Below are 17,585 nucleotides of genomic sequence, written 5' to 3'. Positions count from 1 at the left end.
AGCTTCATCTGATTAGCAAGATGCCGGGACGGCTGATTAGACCCGGGATCTAATTTTGTAACTAGTAAAAATGATTGGTAGCCAATTGTCGCTCTATAAATGCCGAAGTCACGGATCTCGACCACGTTCTGTCTTGGCGGTGATCCAGTTTCTCGGCCTGGACTAGCGCAATACGGCGCATGCATTTTGGGTGAAGCGTAGACAATGGCTGTCAGCGTTGACAGTCCTTTCGTGAATATAAAGGCCATGTCTCGGCTTGAACGGCATTTTCTCCAAGGCGGGAGACATGCCACTGAACATGGTCATTGTTTCTCTGTCATGTTTATATAGTTCAGAGCACCGACATGCACGGGGTATATCATCACGCAAATGAGTGTTCATGTTAATGGAAGAAATGTACGCTGCTCCGTATAGCTTTTGAGTCATGTGCTAACCTGTAGTCCATTTGTTAGAGGCCTCGAGGGCCTTGTTCACCTTTGTTCCCTTTGATAGTAAATTATTAGAAAGGTACTCTCAAATAGATCATTGTGATTGGCTCTAAGAACACCAAAGAATAGAAACTCTGCTTTCATGCGCATCACGTTCAACTACATCATAGTGAACGCCTTGTCTGTTCCTTCCAGCCCCGTGATGCCATCAAGTTAAAAACCCGCGATGTCGGCCGTAGATAGATCATCAACAAATTGCACATCGATCTCTCAGCCCTCGTTATTGTCGACTCAACTGCAACACATCTCACTTCTTCTTTCCTGCCTACCATGACTCTGCTTCAGCCCGCTTCTTGTCCTCGAGGCGACTCTATCAGCTCTGACACATCTTTACATTCTGCAACCTCTTTTCAACCTGACGCCTCTACTCATTCTGTCACTTCTTCTGAAGCCGTTAGTTCTGCCGGGTTAACTACATCTCCCGCCGTCTCCAGCCCTACGACTCATAATCGACGTGCTTCTACCAGCTCTATCGACTCTGGTGTTTCGATCGACTCTGACGTTTCTATCGACTCTGTTGTTTCCACCGACTCGGGAGTTTCCATTAGCTCTGACGCCGCATTTCGTTTTAATACTTCTACTAGCGCCTCAAACACTGACACTAGCTCTTCCACTCCCTCTGGCAATTCTGCGAGCCATATACTACCGTATCAACATGACGGATCTACCGAACCGACCAACTCTACCAGTTCTGTTAATTCTACCAATTCCGGCATTTCTGCCAGCCCAGACACCACGGATGAAGAATCAGCAGATCAACAGAGCCAAAGTTAAACAGGTCACTCAAATGGGGGACATGCAGGAACTATCGAATAGGGCTGGAAATGATCACAGGCGTAATGATCCGCCAGCTCAAGAAAAGATACGCCCGAATAATGGAAACTCGCTTTGATGTTAACATGAGGCAGGCGGTAGTTTCTGACATATAGTGTTTGCCACAGCAACAAGTATCTCTCCTATGTTATTTTCGATGACTCTTTTAGAGAATGGTCAATGGAGGGTATCTTTCCTGCTATTTAGGGTACATAATACTGAGAGAGTAGATTGTTGAATTAATACATTGATTGATACAGCTCCTGAGCCATTTCATCAACATGTGGTCTATCCTTCCCTTTGAACTGTAAAAACGATTCGATATCCATGATTGTGAGTACATGTTGGCAAAAGTTAAAGGAGTTAGACGGGACCAATGGATCAAGCAAACCCCCGGCCGTGTGGTCAACTACTGCTACCATACCCGAGAACTTGTTTATCTTGATTCGTTTAGCCATTTGCAAATTCTCCATTCAGGTATGATCGGCGTTGCTAACAAGTGATTTTCTGTTAAACGCCACGCAGAACGCCTCGCCCTACCTTTCCATAGGTAAGTAGTGTCCGTAAAACGGGTACAATTAGCAGCAAAACGTCAGCGTGTCCAGCGGTTAAATGCGATGATTGGGTCTTGTAAATCCTACACGCAAGCGACACTAGTATTAGCCGCAACTAATTTTTAGCGACTTTAGTGATGGATGGAGCTGACGAAGGTGCATACGAACATCACGGCTTCGGCTTCGGCCCCGGCTCGAGGAGTTTGAGTATTGTGAACATGGAGTATAAACAAGTATTTATTCCTTGTGAAGTTCTACCCTTGGAACCAGTTTTGAACCAGATATCTTCTTCAAGCATTAAAAATCGCATAATTTTGGTTGTTAGGCAGAAATTCTAATCATTTACCAAATCGCGACATATCCCCATCCACCGTTTCAAAGCGACCTGCACACAAACAGTCAAGACGTAATCCCTAAAACAGTTACAAGTTTAAAAAACATTCCGCCATGCTCGTCAGACCAAACACTTCGACAATTTTCAGTCAACTGGATGAACTGATTCGATCTGGAAATGGAGGCAATACGAGTACAGCCTCCGTTTTGGCTAAACTTGGGACACCTTGCGCTTCAGTCGCCATTATGGAGGATGGCGTCATATCATCTCATTGCTTTTCAACTGGACAAGAGAATACGGAGACCGTTTTTCAGGCCTGTAGCATATCGAAGCCAACATTTGCAGTTGCGTTGCTGAAGCTCGTTGACGAGGGCAAGCTTGAACTCGACAGCCGCATTGGTGATTTACTACCACAAGATGTTTTGGATATCTTGACGAAAGACACCTCTGCTGCTCTGAGCTCTGCGGTCAAAAGTATCACCATTGCTCAACTTCTAAGCCATACCTCTGGCCTCTCTCAAGGCGGTTTCCCTGGCTATTCTGTCTTGGATAACGCACGAATTCCAACACTGCGCGAGGTATTAACAGGAGCGAATCCTGCCAATACTCTGGACGTGCACTTGCAAGGGTTTCCTGGGCAGTCTTATTCTTACTCAGGCGGTGGTTTTGCAGTCCTCCAAATTATCTTTGAGACCATCACAAATAAGGATTTTGCCTCTGCAATGCAGGATATTCTACTAGGACCTTTAAGAATGACGAGATCCTTCTACCATCAGTTGCCGACTCAAGAAAAGAACGCAGCCAAATGCCACTGGAATGGCTACACTCCTTGTGAAGATGCTCAGAGAGTCAATCCTGAACAAGCTGCCGCCAGTTTATGGACTACACCAAGTGACCTCTTGAAGCTCGTCAGGGCTGTGCAACAGTCTCTCCAACGCTCCGACAACACTGGCTTCCTTCGGCAAGAAACAGCCAAGACTATGCTAACAGTTGTGGAACAAGATGTTGCTCTTTCATGGTTTATACCTGGAGACTTGAAGAGTGTCTTTAGCCACGGCGGTAGTAATTGGCCAGGCTTCAGAACTTATGTTGCTGGATATGCAGATCTTCCGGGGGCAGGCAAAGTAAAGATACCAGAAAACTGTGGCATCTCCATCATGACAAATGCCTTTGAGGGAGACATTGTGGTATGGAAACTACTCCAAGCCATTGCGTATCTTAAAAAATGGCCAGAGATCCCTTTGCCACTAGGATATACAAGAGTCCTGCCATTCAGAGCCCCCAAAGAGGAAATTGGCACTCAGTGGAAGCGTTGGTTGGGTAATTGGACATGTGGTAAAAAGAGTTGGAGCATTGAAGCCGATGAAAATGGGCACCCGGCTATTCGATATGACCAATTGCCCCCTTCTCCACTGGTACAAGCAGCAATGTCGGATACTATCAGAGATGGCAAAACCCAGGCTACCAATATGATGGTAGATGGACTGGATGTTCTGATATACTTCTGTGAAGACGACACAATCGAGATAGTAAAAGGGAGAGGCCAGAAAACTACTAAGCTGGTGGGGGCATGATTTTGACTACTTTACGTAGAAAACCGTTTTAGGAGCACATTTCTTTATATCGATTTAATTTATATGGTTGTTATGGTTGAATTCTGCGACAATGTCTTTGCATGACAAGAAGGGATCCATTTAATGGCTTGAGACTGATAATATTAATAAACCAACGCTTGAGTGACATTTTTCGTTTCTTTATGAACCCTTCGCCTCACGGAGAGCAAATGCTAGATGCGTGCAACGAATCAGACATTACTTGAAAGCCAATTTACCAATCCCAAATTCCGTCATTTGCAACACCCATCACGAGAATAGCAATCAGTCTTGAATCAGGCTCTTCATTATTTACAGCCAGGGCTAACTCAGCCTTGAAGCATATGAGGCCAGATTAGACACTTCACCCACAATGGCGGCATCTCGCGTGCTATCTTTTGGCATCTGGCCGAGCTCATAGAAATGCCACATGGTCACGACAGCGCCATGAATAAAAGAACGTAGTTGATCATGGCACCAACTCCTCAAGAATCTTCACAGATCATTGGGCCAACGTTGACTTTCCGATTCAACTTCTTGAATCCTTTTTGAGCCAAGCCTGAGAAGACAACCTTGCAGCCAATTACAATGATCGAAGTAATTCCTGACAAAATCTTGAACGGCAAACTTTTCACTGAGTACATGGGCACAAGGAAATCACCCGCGGCAGTGAGGCCAGCGCAAACGATTCCTAGAACTGCAGAGGGAGTGCCAATGGTGCTGTTGCCACTTTGGTCCTCGGCCTCCAAAGCAGACATAAGATTTCCAACCAGGCCCAAGATGCCGGCGCTCATATGACAGGCCGCAAAGATAGGCATCTTTGCGGAATCCGGCAAAGGGATTAGGCCCTTGTGCTCAGACGCTGAAGGTGACGGCTTGGAAGAAGACGAAAGCAACCCCCTTATGCTCCGTTGGCCAAAAAGCTGAGCCATGTCGTCCCAACTTCCGGCAGAGATAATGGACTTGACGGAGCTATCATTTCCAGGGAAGGGGGCATGGCCTTGGACAATCTTATAGACGACGGTGGATGCTGAGGCGCCAATCCAAGTAACCAGATCGAGGAATGAGAGAGATCAGGGACGCCGATGAAATTGAGAATGCCCGAAATAATAGGGATGTGAATTTTGCAGTCGAGGATGCCAATAGCAGACTGAGCCAGATCATGCAGGACATTAAGAACTGTGTCCACCACTACCTCTATGCTGGACAAGACACCGTCGACAAGTATTGCCATGAGCTTTTTTAGGATCTCTACAACACCCAATTTGGAAAACTGATTCGTGAGATCTTGTAGCTATGTGGAAATGGCGCCGAGAACATGCGCCTTGTTAGACAGCGCAGACACCAAGTCATTGGATAAGCTTCTCAACACCCTCTAACGCTGGAGAGATTCCTGAAATTATCAACTGTCCTGAATGATCTCTATACTTGTCGGTCAATAGTCTCGAGCTAGGCGTGTGGTTTTGAGAGGTATTCGTGATATTACCTGAAGCAGGCTTATTTCCTGCATCACCGAGTGCTGGAGACCAGTAATGTTGGTGATCAAGTCCTGATGCTTGGAGAAGAATGGGTCTTTATACGTAAAGACTTTGGCACTGGGGAAGACGAAGCTGTTTGGCTGGTAGATCTTTAATTCGCGCATCTCATCAAGCAAGAGGCCATCTATCATCTGCTGGAGGGCAATAAAGACCCACTTTCCTCCTTTTTCGTATCGTCGCTATCCATGTCACCCTCGGGGTCCCGGGGGTCAGATCTGTCGATGGGTGTGCTGCTTGTTTTAACGAACTGCAGCTCTCCGTTTTGACTGGTAGACAAAGATCATATTTCAGTCAAATAGTTGTCGTACGGTTTACATGGCGTCTAATCCGATTTATCGTTTGGGAAGCCTGCATTGATCCAACTCCTTTGCGCAACCTCGACTGTTTGATCTTCGAAATAGAAGTCATAGGAATAGCCGGTGTCAATAACTAGATGTGTATCATGATAAAACTTGCCATCGATATACACTTTCATCCCGGGTATATTTCTTCCCATGGCTTAGGTGGTTCAACTGGAAGGACTCCATTTTGGATATGGAGCACATATACGCCAATGGCTTCACTTATGCATTGTTACATATGATTTCGATGAATTTGCCTTTTATTCACACTCATCCTGACCTATGAGACAAGAAGACAAAATGTTAATATATCATGACTTATATATCACTGTTAGGTAGTTGAACCTTGGAATAGATTGTCTTTAAATAGGCCGAGCAATCAATTTGCTACTCTCTTCAGGTAACTTTTGACAAATTCAATGTAGTCTGTTTCCAGAGAACCCCGAATAAAATGCCCTCCATAGAGTTAATTGTATTGTTGCATCATCTATCAACCTCATAGAAAGCCTCATAACCGTTTGGTGCATAGTCATTTCACTTATAGGTGGATGGTCGCACAGTAAGTGCCACCAGTTTGAATACATGTTTTTCCCCCTCTTTTTTCTTCCATTTCTTCTTTTGACTTCCATTAAGTGGCTACAGCAAATTGGATTTAACCTTACGTCCGTGGTATATGAAAAACCCTATTGAGATCCCACTGTGAAATTACCATGTGCACCTGTATTATGAGGCTGCCGGCTGTTGGCGGCCGCCCGCATTTCCAACGCAAGCCTCAGTTCAAATTTACGTGGCACCACTGTTTGTTTACATTGTTTGTTTACATAAGAAAAAGAAGTAAATTGCCGTTCTGTTGGTCCTCTATATGTAGCCCGTGCTGCGCCGCACTGATATTTTCCCTCGCTCCCTTCACGAATAGCGCGCCTGGTGAGACAACACGCACACTCTCTGTACTCTTCTGAATCGAGAAACTCGTTGGCACTGGCGCTGTCTAAATTAACATCTTTTGTTCGGCATCAATCCTATCCGCGGAACTCGATTCCATCTGCCGATTCCAACTTTATTTCCTGACATCCATCCCTTCTACCTAAGCATGGCACCCGCTCGCAGGCCGCAACGCACATCGCAGCGCAAACCGAATAAGTCCAAGAGTTCAGTTAGAGAATCCACAAAGCGACAGGCTTCAGCCCAGCCTGATGATTCGCGCGTGGAAACAGATGTCCTTCTGGCTATTCAGCCTATCCACCTGAGCAATATTGTTCATAGGCACAAAAACCATGAGTACCGGAAATACAGGCTGCGAGATGGAGTGGAGCGGCTGTGGCTGTATGAGACACAGGGATCGCGAGAAGATAAGGGCCGCAGTGCCATAACGTGAGTACATACATGTATTGAGGCTGGCATCAATGTTTGTACTCAATGCTGACTTTCCATCAGTCACATTGCTACCATTCCTTCAATTGTCCGCCACACACCAGGCACCGTGCCGGAAGATCCTTTTGGTATCGGAAATGCTGAATTTAATGCTGGCCAAAAGCAATCCAAGTACGGATACTCAATACTTGAGCTTTACGAGCTTATTCGGCCCATTACACTTGAAGAGATGAAGCAGACGTGGAGAATGGGCGCGCCAATGGGATGGTGCTACTTGAAAGAGGGAATGTGGAATGATAGATGGGGAGACGAGGAGGGAAGATCAGACCGAGTCAAAAGAATTTTTTAATGATTGATGTATTTTCCTATCAGCCCGTCATTAAGTGCTGAGGCTGTGAGAAACCGCATGCATGTTATTACATATCACCAGTTAGAACCGTCTAAGACTGCTCGTAGATATTCAACGGAGAAGGAAGCCCGAAATAAGTTCTTTGGCTCAGTGATCCATCTCTCAACCTCGTCCCAGATGCGTTTTAGTCCTTGAGTTCCATGTTTCGATCTGAGCCGAGCATAGCTCAGTAGGCCATCTGTACCCAAGGCTTCCATAGTCTCATAACCGCCGTTGCATACATATAGGCTCTTTGAGAGCTTAGCTCCGCTCCAATCGACAACAAGGGGCGCGTAATGAATGTGTGGCGTGCGGCCTACACCCTGTCCTGTCAAAGCGGACCATTCCGCGAGAGGGCGATAGAGGAAGGCTTCCTGATAAGTCCCCGCATAATCAGCACCGGTAATTCGAATATGATGGGCATCTTTGTCAAGAAGATGAAGCATGGAACGTATGAGATTTCGAGTTGGCGCATTAGCTTCTAGACGAGCTATTTCCGAAGGCTGAGATAGAGAGATGCTATGCTCTCCATGATACGGACAATAAAACGTGATGGAATTGTGAGTATACTGATTTAATATTCCATGCTTCTCAGTTAGACTGCAGCCTGGGACTGGGCAAGCAGCGCGAAGTGCTATCGTGTTATACTTCGGTGACAACTGCGATGCCAGACGAGCTCGATGGTTCACCACATAGGCAAGAAGTTTCGGAAGTTCTGGATGAGAAAAGAGATCGGACTGATATGTAGGCCGAAAGGAGATGCCAGACCATTTCGACATTTGATCAAGCACTTCTTCGTAGTCGATCATATAAGCCGCCAGTACGGCTGGATCATCTCTATACGCCCGCTGATACTGTATGCCTCCTATCTCGCGAGTTTCATGGCTAATTGGTGCTGTATCAACGATTGCGATTTCAACCGCTACAGATATTGCTGAACCATGAGCTGAAATCTCGTCATGGATGGCTTTTGCCAACAAGAAAGCATAGCTAAATACAATCAGCGTCCCTGCGTGAGGCGAATTATTAGGCTGGAAGCCGGCGTGTATAATGATAGGACGGGTGAGGCCTGGGCTAGATCTGTGAATACAGGTACTCTGTGCAGGACAGCGTTCATGTAGAAGGTCGCCTTCTATGTTGATATTCTCCGGCGATCTAATAACTGTTTTATGATGTCCAGCGATGGGACTGCAATTGTATACTTGACATGGAGGCGCATTCTTTATGCACACCACATCAGGTGTTGCTATAGTGTGTATACCTGTGTTTGAGGATAATGAGCGCCACCATGCTCCAGAAAAACTTCATCGTTCATGAGTGATAGAATTGTAGGGCTAATAAGCCCTTCCTTGAAGGCGTAGGCACCACCTCCAAGTGGGTTATGCACTTGGCCATCATGAAAACCTGCATAAAGGGGTCGATGGGGAGATAAAACAAGCAGGAAGTCTTGGATAGCTGAGAAAATGGCTGTTTCGTGGCTGCCACCTTCATTACTTGAGCCGCCGGTTAAGGTGAGAGTATCAATAATACTAATCAATCTTGAAGCAGCATCTATACGCTGACTTTCATCACTCAAATGGCAAGACATGATGAAATGAGAAGAGAAACTTGGCGAATAGTTCAATCAGCCCCATATGCTATACTTCGTATTTATGACACCTTATGTTACCAGAGCACACCGACCTCCTCCGCAACCCCTCTTTACAATTTAATGGTGTTACCATGTAGTAATACTTGGGATGTGCCACCATGAATAGAATGTATGGCTCAGAGACGGCTTATCCACTGCGAAACGTCTCACGACATAATGGTGTAATGTGAGATGAACACAAGTGAAGACCAGCTGACCTTGTTGAGCACCGAGAGCAGGCAGCGACCTAACATGCGTGAGAATCGGGAATGATGAAGTAAGAGGTTAAATAACTCCCATCTAATATCAAACTAGCATAATATGAGATATGGTAAAGACTCTATTTTTCTCGCTCCGTCTTGTAGTAATTGGGATGCGAAGAACTTCTATATGCAGTTTGTTGGGACCCACCACCACTCTCTGGAAACACAGAGCTATGATACAATTTCCCTTGCCCCTGTACAGGTAGTTTGCCCCGTGAACCTTGATAACAATAGAGTAACAATTTTCTCAAGTTGCTTAGGCATTTACATCAAATGGAACCAGGCATGACTACATGTACATTGAAGTACCTATTCCACTTGCTGCTAACCCATCCTCTAACCCGGCCCTTCTGGCAGACCTGGCTCGGTGCTCCAGAGAAGTTCAAGACCAGGGTATGATGGATGAGGTGATTGCTGGATAGTTATGGCCTCGCCTCCTGCAAAGCGAATGCTCCATGCGTTCATTGGGAACTGCCCACTTGAAAAAAGCCAGCTGAAGAGTGCGTAAGAAGCAGGCTGCAGGTTCAGCTTCCGGCTTGCAGAGAAGTTAATTACAGGAAAACGATCCGACGAATAGAAGCTGAAGCTCTATTTACATGTAACCTGTCCCACAAGATGACTACCATCCACGGCTACCCAAGAGAGAATGGCACGATGATGCGATAGCAAATCTTATTTCTGACGACAGCAGCCCAAACGGTGACGGCAGTATTCGTATTACTCTATGTGACCGTCCAGTAGATTTCGGTCGGTTGCTATTCGCTTGTGGAATCCCATTGATGGAAGGGTGATAATAACTCCATATAGATGATGAGAATATGATCAGTTTATTTAACATTTTGCAATGAGATACTTGTGTTGATGGAACAGAAATGGAAAGGTGACAACGCTCTTGTTTAGAATCTCTCATCCTAGGTCACGATATTCTCTAGCAAGCTGATATGCCTATGAACGATGAGCTTTTAGAGTTACCAATCTTGATTAAAGCGGGCCAGCCATCTAATATGTTATAGATCATCTCATTAGCCTCTTCTGAAGCTATAGCTAAGATGATACGAGGCTTCGCAATCTCGCGCTAGCATACGCTAATCTCCATGCTCACAACCATCTGCAATTCCTAGTAAGCAGTAAGCAGTTAAAAGAAGTTGCATAAGCAAGTTACATCCCCTAGACGATTATTCCACTCACACATAGCCGCTCTCTTATTACCTTTCTTTCACCTTTCGACAATACCATACAGCTACGGCGATAACATCAAAAGAGTATCATCTCATACACGAGTCAATAACCAGATACGATTCCCACTTTTGCCCGCTGTCATTCCACAAGGCTTGCCGAAAAGAGTAAACAGTGAAACAGGAGGCGCACCTAGGCTCTCTTTCGCTCCACAACGCATCGATCCAATAACAGAGCTCAATAGTCTACAACACTACTAACGATGAAGGAGCTCTGGAGATAAAACCCAACCCCAGAATCCTGTTTGCTTGCATTTCCGGAACGGCTTCACCCATATCATAGGCCGGAACTCTAAATGATAGATGGCACTGCGATTGCATTGCCGAACAACCCGCCCGAGACGACCAGTAGAATGCTCAAACACTTTGTGAGATAAGCAGGCAGTGCACTGTAACAATAGAGCAAAAGTTAATAAATTCCAAATCGACAAACACATTCATATGGCATAAGGCAAACATATCGCCACGGGCCGATGAGTTGTCTCTCTTAGCATGAGACTTATTAGTTCAATGTTTGTTCAGCGTTCAAACATCTCCACTTTGCTTGCCTCTGCAATTTCTATATCTCCACCGAGTCTCGATTGTACATACACCATGTTTACTTCTAACCACATCTGTAGAGATTCCACAATAGGAAAGCGAGCGCCTTCGCAATCGAGGATATGAAGGTCTGCACGATGACATCTGAAACAGCAGAGCAGGGGAACTAGGCCGATAACGAGAAGTGCTGACCTCTCTTTAGTATCCTGTAACCGGTAACGTATCAGACGACCAAAATAACGCCCGGAGAACGAGAGACAGAGAAGGCACTCGTAGTTACGCCATCAGCCTTGTTCAGCTGATAGCTTGTGAGACGTATCTGCCTTAAACTTAGTTTTGAATAGACAAACACAATATGCATCAGACTAAACCTCATTGTTGCCCTCCATCTGTATGACTTTTTCAAGCAACTAAAAACCCGCAGCCACTAGCAGTTCCAAGGCAACAGCAAATGCCTCCCACCATGCAGGCCACTCTATCCTAGGATCCGTCTTACCATAGGAAGCTGCTAAATTTGGACACAAATGCAGTAACTCGTCAGTAGCCCACATAGTCTCGCCTTGGCCACCAAAATAGTGCTCGCGGTGGAGCAGCGCGGTCCGGAAATAGTCTCGAGGCATTCCAAAATAACATTGACGACTGGACGAAATGTTCAAAATCCGAATTGCTTACTCCGAATCTCTGTCCATTCATCAACTCTCAAACACTGATTCGTTATCTGTTGAGACTACAAAGAAGGTGACTGTGATGCAGATTACCCATTGTTTCCAGTTTCAACAATCACCATCAAATATCGGTTAATTCTACATATGCAGGGGGCGCACTGCCCTAGCCGTGTAACCAGCCAGGGTCGATACTGCGTGCCGTGTCTTGGTAGCTATTCCACGTGGAGTTGCTGCTGGCCGTTTCGAGTGCTGTAGCATTCATCATTGCAGAATTTTCCACTTATACTGGCAGGGATTGGAGCAGTCTGATGCCACGCTACACCAACGCGTGAGCAGGAGATACAAGAATCGCGAACGGGCAGACTATATGTATTAAAATGTAAAGGTATCAAGTATGTAATGTGTCCAATATGCACTGCACACAAAATCTAAAGTCGTAGAAATCGTAAAAATAAAACCAACTCCCCTCCAATCGCCCGTATCGACTTTTTTTGCCGCTCGTATTCGCCAATCAAGCTGGCAGTTCCATGGGCTCATCCGGGGTATGCTTCGCCTTTGCCGAGTCGAACTCGGTTGAGCCAGGTGCTTCGTGAATGGGTCTAACATCGTCTGGATCGTGTGGATTTAAACCATGGTGCACCAGAGGAGTTGCCGATGATTTGGGCTCAACTGGAGTGTAGTCCATCTCGTGAATTCCCGTGTCTCGGCTGCCTCTCCGTCTCCGGATGAAAAAGAAGGCAAGGACGCCTATGAGAGCTGCACCACCCAAAGAGCCGCCCACAGCGCCGCCGATGACGCCTCCGTTTGAGGATTTGCTGCCGCTTGATGCTGGAGTTGTCTCGGCTGGGGGCGGTGAAGTGGACGTGGCCGTGGATGTTCCTGTTCCTGTTCCAGTAACCGTGTTTGTGTTAGAAGAGGAAGACGATGTTGACGTCGTCATAGTTGTCGGGGTCGATGATGTTGTTGAGCTTGTGCTGGTAGTCTTTTGAGCTACATTGATAGTTGTGATTGCCGTCGGAGTGCCTGTGAATAACTGTCAGTTATGGCAAGATTCGCCCATCATGATTGAAGGCAAAGCACATGAATAAGCGCATCATATGGTCGCATACCTGGAAAGAAAACAACAGCATTTTGATCGGAGCAGGGATCCTCGGTCTGCAGCAGGTCGATATTTTGTTGGTTGATGCACCAATAGATATCCTGCTTGGTGTTTCCGCATTTCTGCATGCCCTCACCACCAGAGACATTGTCCACATTGGGAGTTCCGCAAAACGACGGGCAAGAAGAGCTCCTAAAGCTCTTGTCGGTGCAGCTTCCACGGACAAACTCGCTGGCACCCGGCTTCTGCAGCTCGTCTCCCGTGGCCTGGCAGATGCCATTGGACAAACAGGCGTAGCCAGTACCGCAGCAGACGGAGTTTTCTGTGCTGTCTGTGCAAGGAACATCGCCAGGAGCAGGAGTGCCGTCAGGATAATAGCAGAGGGCGTTGGCTTGGGCAGCCAAGATGACGAGAAGAGCTAGAGACCGCATTTTTTCTGAAAGAAGGCCGTGTTCCCCCACTGCAAAGATCAACAAGTTGGTTATGAAATAACAATGCTCTTATTGACAGTCTCCAATAGCATGCTGAGCCCAGCCCAGACAATGAAAGGCGAGTGGGAACAAGCAACAACAGCGAACAGACTATGCCCAAAGAGAAGAAGAAAAGGAAGATCAGAAGGGGAAAGAAGGGGAAAGCGAGTAGAAGACGGGAGATGAAGCTACTGCATAATATGGGACAGTCATACGAGTGAGATGCCCCGGAAGAAGGAAGAGGGCCGCGCGCCGGAGAGAAAAGTTCAAGGCTACGAGTACATGTAGTCTAGCAGCAGAAGAGTGGAAGCAGCAGCAGCAGCAACAACAGCACTATGCGATAATAAGCTGATGATCCCCATCTCGTCTACTCCGTATCCTGCTAGTACAAGTAATGCCACTTTCCATATTGCACAGCACTCCTGAGGAGCCCAAGAGCCTCATTGGACTCACCCGACGGCATGGGTTCGTCTTACTATAAGTGGACTTGGCCCAGCAGCTGTTACAAGACAAACACCGGCACGGCCAATTGCAGGTTTGTAGGGGTGTCTGGGGGCCACTGGCCGAGTTGACGGGATTGGATGGTTTTGGAGTTGGTTGCCAGGGATCACGAGCCTTGGTGCGGCCCTTTACCTAACAAAGCGCTTTAACCATAGGGCTCTATTTAAAGCACCGCAACCTCGTGATGGGTTGCTGCCAACATACATGGACATACATGGACAGCTGGCTCAGCCCTCTTGGGAGCTCCGTAGGAACTAGGTACATGTAGGGATGGAGAGTCTGGTACGCGCCAGGACTCGGAGATACGGCTGAAGCTGTGCAGGGGGGATGAAGAGATGGAGCTGCGAGACCCTTGAGGTTGCGGCCAAGATGCGGCACAGGCTGAGTACCTATAAATCCGATTGAAGGTAGACGAGTGTACTAAACGGTACCAGCATTTACATGTATTTATACCTACATGTATGCAGCTCGCGATTAAATGCATCCTCGCGGTTCCGTAAATCCGGCGTCAATCCATCGCCAATCCATCGCGCAGTTGCAGGGTGCAGTAGGAGCCCAACACCCAGTTAGCTCTACATACATAAACATAGGTCATCTAATCAACACCGCCACCCCGGCCCAAACAACATTCTCGAGCAAACAATTCTAATCTGCCTGCATGGGCCTGTAATCGAATGAATTGATGATCAAACACATCAAGGCTGCTAATAAGGGGCACAGAGGGGGGCCACAGCACCTGCAATGATTTGATCCTCCACTACTACTCTACAGCCGTCAGCAGGCAACAGGCTATGTGCCAACCAACCAACCAACTAACTAAACCTCAAGGCTTACAGCGCCCATCCCCTCCAAATTCGCCAGCTGATGTACATGTATACTGACGTCAACGCATGTACTCCGTCAGGGGCCTTTCACCTCCAATTCCGTGCACTTCACACATGCTTTGTCTCGTCGCCTTTACCATCATCTGCCCCTCGCCTTGAATTCCGTCCAAGTTCAAGTCCAAGCCTTCAACTGATCAAATCAATCAACCAACCCTCCTCAGTCAGCTAATCAATTGTCGTCTTCTTCCTCTCATCAAATGTCGTAATAACAACCATCCATCATGATGCCCATCATCCGAGTCAGAGGCTATGCCTGGATCGCCTTCGTCGCCACCCTCCTCCTCGTCTACTTCTGGAGCACCTCCAGCGTCTCCTCCTCATCGCCTCCAGACTGGCGCACGCCCAAATACAACTCCTATTTCTGGAAGACGCTCCCCGTAAACTATCCGCCCAAGTCAATCCGCCCGCTGCCAACCACATCCCCAGTCAAGTACCCCAAGGTCCAGACGTCATTCGCCAAGGAGTCGCCAGAGGCCCGCAAGACTCGCCAAGACCGCCAGCTCGCGGTAAAAGACGTCTTTGCCAAATGCTGGGCCTCATACAAGGAGCACGCATGGACCGCCGACGAGCTGGCGCCCGTCTCCGGAGGCAAGAAGAATCCGTTTGGCGGCTGGGCCGCTACGCTGGTTGATTCCCTCGACACCCTCTGGATCATGGGCATGAAGCCCGAGTTTGACGCCGCCGTCGTCGCCGCCCATGCCATTGACTTTACCAAAACAGCCCTCAAAGAGGTCAACGTCTTTGAAACCAATATTCGCTACCTGGGCGGCTTCCTCTCCGCATACGACCTGAGCGGCGACTCCCGCCTGCTGGACAAGGCCATCGAGGTCGGCGAGATGCTCTACAAGGCATTCGACACGCCCAACCGCATGCCCATCACCAGATGGGACATTCACGCCGCCATGGACGGCAAGAAGCAAGAGGCTTCTCCCGGCGTGCTGGTGGCCGAAATCGGCAGCTTGTCAATGGAGTTTACGCGGTTGTCCATGATCACGCGCGACCCCAAGTGGTTCGACGCCGTCCAGCGCATCATGGACGGCATGGCCGCCCAGCAGAAGTCGACGTCGCTGCCGGGGCTCTGGCCGCTCGTCGTCAGCGCGCAGGGCGAAACCTACGACAAGGGCGACGCATTTACCATGGGCGCCATGGCGGATAGCGTCTACGAGTATCTGCCCAAGATGGCCGCCTTGATGGGGGGCCAGCTGCCCATGTACCAGGAAATGTACGAGAATGCGGCCACGACGGCGACCAAGCACAACCTGTTCCGGCCCATGACGCCAAAGAACGACGATATCCTCATCTCAGGCTCCGTAAAGACGGAAAACGGCGCCATCAATCTTGACCCCCAAGGCCAGCACCTGGTGTGCTTCCTCGGTGGCCTGATGGCGCTCGGAGGCAAGATGTTTAACCGCCCCCAGGACTTATCCGCAGCCACCAAGCTGGTCGACGGCTGCGTCTGGACATACAAGGCTCTCCCCCACGGCATCATGCCCGAAACATTCCACATGCTGCCCTGCCCGTCCCCCGAAGCCTGTCAATGGGACGAGGCCGCCTGGAAAAAGGAAGTCGTCCGCCGCGCCGACGACAAAGAATCCTCCACCGCCGACGACATCATCAAGCGAGACCGCCTCCCCCCGGGCTTCACGTCCATCCCCGACCGCCGCTACATCCTCCGGCCCGAGGCCATCGAAAGCGTCTTCGTGCTCTACCGCGCCACGGGCCGCGCCGACCTCATCGAGTCCGCCTGGGCCATGTTCAACGCAATCAACTCCACGACGAGCACCGCGCTCGCAAACTCCGCCGTCTGGGACATCACCGTGCCGCGCGACCAGCTGCCCGACCGCTCGGACTCGATGGAGTCGTTTTGGCTGGGCGAGACGCTCAAGTACTTTTACCTCATCTTTAGCGAGCCCAGCACGATTAGCTTGGATGAATACGTGTTTAATACGGAGGCGCATCCGTTTAAACGCCTCGTGCGATGAAGTAACCGAACTTTACACTTTTTTGTTGCTTGTTTTCTCTCATACATGTACTTAAAACTGGAGCATATCTATCTATACATAGCTTTGAAAGCTTGGGCATCTTTGGGTATCATTTGACATGAAAAGGGTTTTTTCGGATAAATGGAAAAAAGGAGTGGAAGCATATATCAGAGTTATACAGCAGAGAGAAGGGGGGCTTATCATAGTTCTCGTATTGGTTATACATTACAAAGCTGTGGCATCTTTATATTGACGTTGGATGCAACGCCACCCCCTCGCCATCACGAGCTGGAAAATTGACTAAAGAATATTTTTACTTTTCAACTACAGGTGCATTCGCCAGATCTAAATATACTTTGCATAGATCTCACAGATCGATCGGCATCGAGGCGATCTTAACCCATAGTTCAAACTTCTCCTCTTCTTGGCTCGCTCAGCAACAACCCCCTTGTCACAAACACATGCAAATGGAATTGTAACAGCACGCAAGTGACACATACACATATACATACATCACACAAGTTCACTCGCAAACAAGAACAACAAAGTTAATGATCCATAATTTCTCATTTCATCTACCTATAGTATAAAGTAGAGTAGAGCTCTGCAGCCCGCAGTAGCCATTCAAAGATAATTCAGTTAAACATATCTTCAGAAAAAAAAAAAGACAAAAAAGAAAGCCCCCAAAGTGCCATGATCCAAAAATAAAAAAAAGGGGGGGGGGAGTGTTTAAAAAAACAGACTCCACTTGCCATGTCCAAAACGTGCCACCCAAAAATAAAGCAAGAAAAAGCAATGAAAAGATTTAGACGCCGTGTTCCCCACCCAAACTGATACGTGTGCGCTAAAACCATGCGCAAAGAAACATGAAACCCAATAGTTTTTTGTTCAGTAATC

General features: G+C 47.8%; 8 protein-coding genes across 8 annotated transcripts; 4 read left to right on the top strand and 4 right to left on the bottom strand.

Annotated features, from left to right (window-relative positions):
• Positions 1–758: 758 nt before the first annotated feature.
• TRIVIDRAFT_224729 (uncharacterized protein) lies at positions 759–1,262 on the top strand (the record flags this gene model as incomplete). Its single annotated transcript, XM_014098224.1, has 1 exon — positions 759–1,262. The coding sequence occupies one exon, from the start codon at positions 759–761 to the stop codon at positions 1,260–1,262; it is 504 nt and encodes a 167-aa protein (XP_013953699.1).
• Positions 1,263–2,302: 1,040 nt separating this feature from the next.
• TRIVIDRAFT_203618 (uncharacterized protein) lies at positions 2,303–3,763 on the top strand (the record flags this gene model as incomplete). The annotated part of the gene is made up of 1 exon (XM_014098223.1): positions 2,303–3,763. One exon carries the CDS (start codon positions 2,303–2,305, stop codon positions 3,761–3,763), a length of 1,461 nt encoding a protein of 486 aa, XP_013953698.1.
• A 503-nt stretch (positions 3,764–4,266) lies between these two features.
• Positions 4,267–4,599, bottom strand: TRIVIDRAFT_224727 (uncharacterized protein; the record flags this gene model as incomplete). Its single annotated transcript, XM_014098222.1, has 1 exon — positions 4,267–4,599. The coding sequence occupies one exon, from the start codon at positions 4,597–4,599 to the stop codon at positions 4,267–4,269; it is 333 nt and encodes a 110-aa protein (XP_013953697.1).
• An 83-nt stretch (positions 4,600–4,682) lies between these two features.
• Positions 4,683–5,423, bottom strand: TRIVIDRAFT_224726 (uncharacterized protein; the record flags this gene model as incomplete). Its single annotated transcript, XM_014098221.1, has 3 exons — positions 4,683–5,075; positions 5,162–5,203; positions 5,268–5,423. The coding sequence occupies 3 exons, from the start codon at positions 5,421–5,423 to the stop codon at positions 4,683–4,685; spliced, it is 591 nt and encodes a 196-aa protein (XP_013953696.1).
• Positions 5,424–6,750: 1,327 nt separating this feature from the next.
• TRIVIDRAFT_67913 (uncharacterized protein) lies at positions 6,751–7,380 on the top strand (the record flags this gene model as incomplete). Its single annotated transcript, XM_014098220.1, has 2 exons — positions 6,751–7,031; positions 7,095–7,380. The coding sequence occupies 2 exons, from the start codon at positions 6,751–6,753 to the stop codon at positions 7,378–7,380; spliced, it is 567 nt and encodes a 188-aa protein (XP_013953695.1).
• A 74-nt stretch (positions 7,381–7,454) lies between these two features.
• On the bottom strand, positions 7,455–9,007 carry TRIVIDRAFT_156397 (uncharacterized protein; the record flags this gene model as incomplete). The annotated part of the gene is made up of 3 exons (XM_014098219.1): positions 7,455–7,668; positions 7,762–8,516; positions 8,723–9,007. 3 exons carry the CDS (start codon positions 9,005–9,007, stop codon positions 7,455–7,457), a joined length of 1,254 nt encoding a protein of 417 aa, XP_013953694.1.
• A 3,256-nt stretch (positions 9,008–12,263) lies between these two features.
• Positions 12,264–13,282, bottom strand: TRIVIDRAFT_58249 (uncharacterized protein; the record flags this gene model as incomplete). The annotated part of the gene is made up of 2 exons (XM_014098218.1): positions 12,264–12,775; positions 12,862–13,282. The coding sequence occupies 2 exons, from the start codon at positions 13,280–13,282 to the stop codon at positions 12,264–12,266; spliced, it is 933 nt and encodes a 310-aa protein (XP_013953693.1).
• Positions 13,283–14,026: 744 nt separating this feature from the next.
• On the top strand, positions 14,027–16,688 carry TRIVIDRAFT_193426 (glycoside hydrolase family 47 protein; the record flags this gene model as incomplete). The annotated part of the gene is made up of 2 exons (XM_014098217.1): positions 14,027–14,069; positions 15,037–16,688. The coding sequence occupies 2 exons, from the start codon at positions 14,027–14,029 to the stop codon at positions 16,686–16,688; spliced, it is 1,695 nt and encodes a 564-aa protein (XP_013953692.1).
• Between the last annotated feature and the right edge of the window lie 897 nt (positions 16,689–17,585).

Source organism: Trichoderma virens, assembly GCF_000170995.1.
Source record: "Trichoderma virens Gv29-8 chromosome Unknown TRIVIscaffold_83, whole genome shotgun sequence".
In the NCBI taxonomy this organism is placed as follows: Eukaryota; Fungi; Ascomycota; class Sordariomycetes; order Hypocreales; family Hypocreaceae; genus Trichoderma; species Trichoderma virens.
The sequence above is the reverse complement of the archived record's forward strand: the minus strand, read 5'-3'. Positions and strand labels throughout refer to the sequence as shown.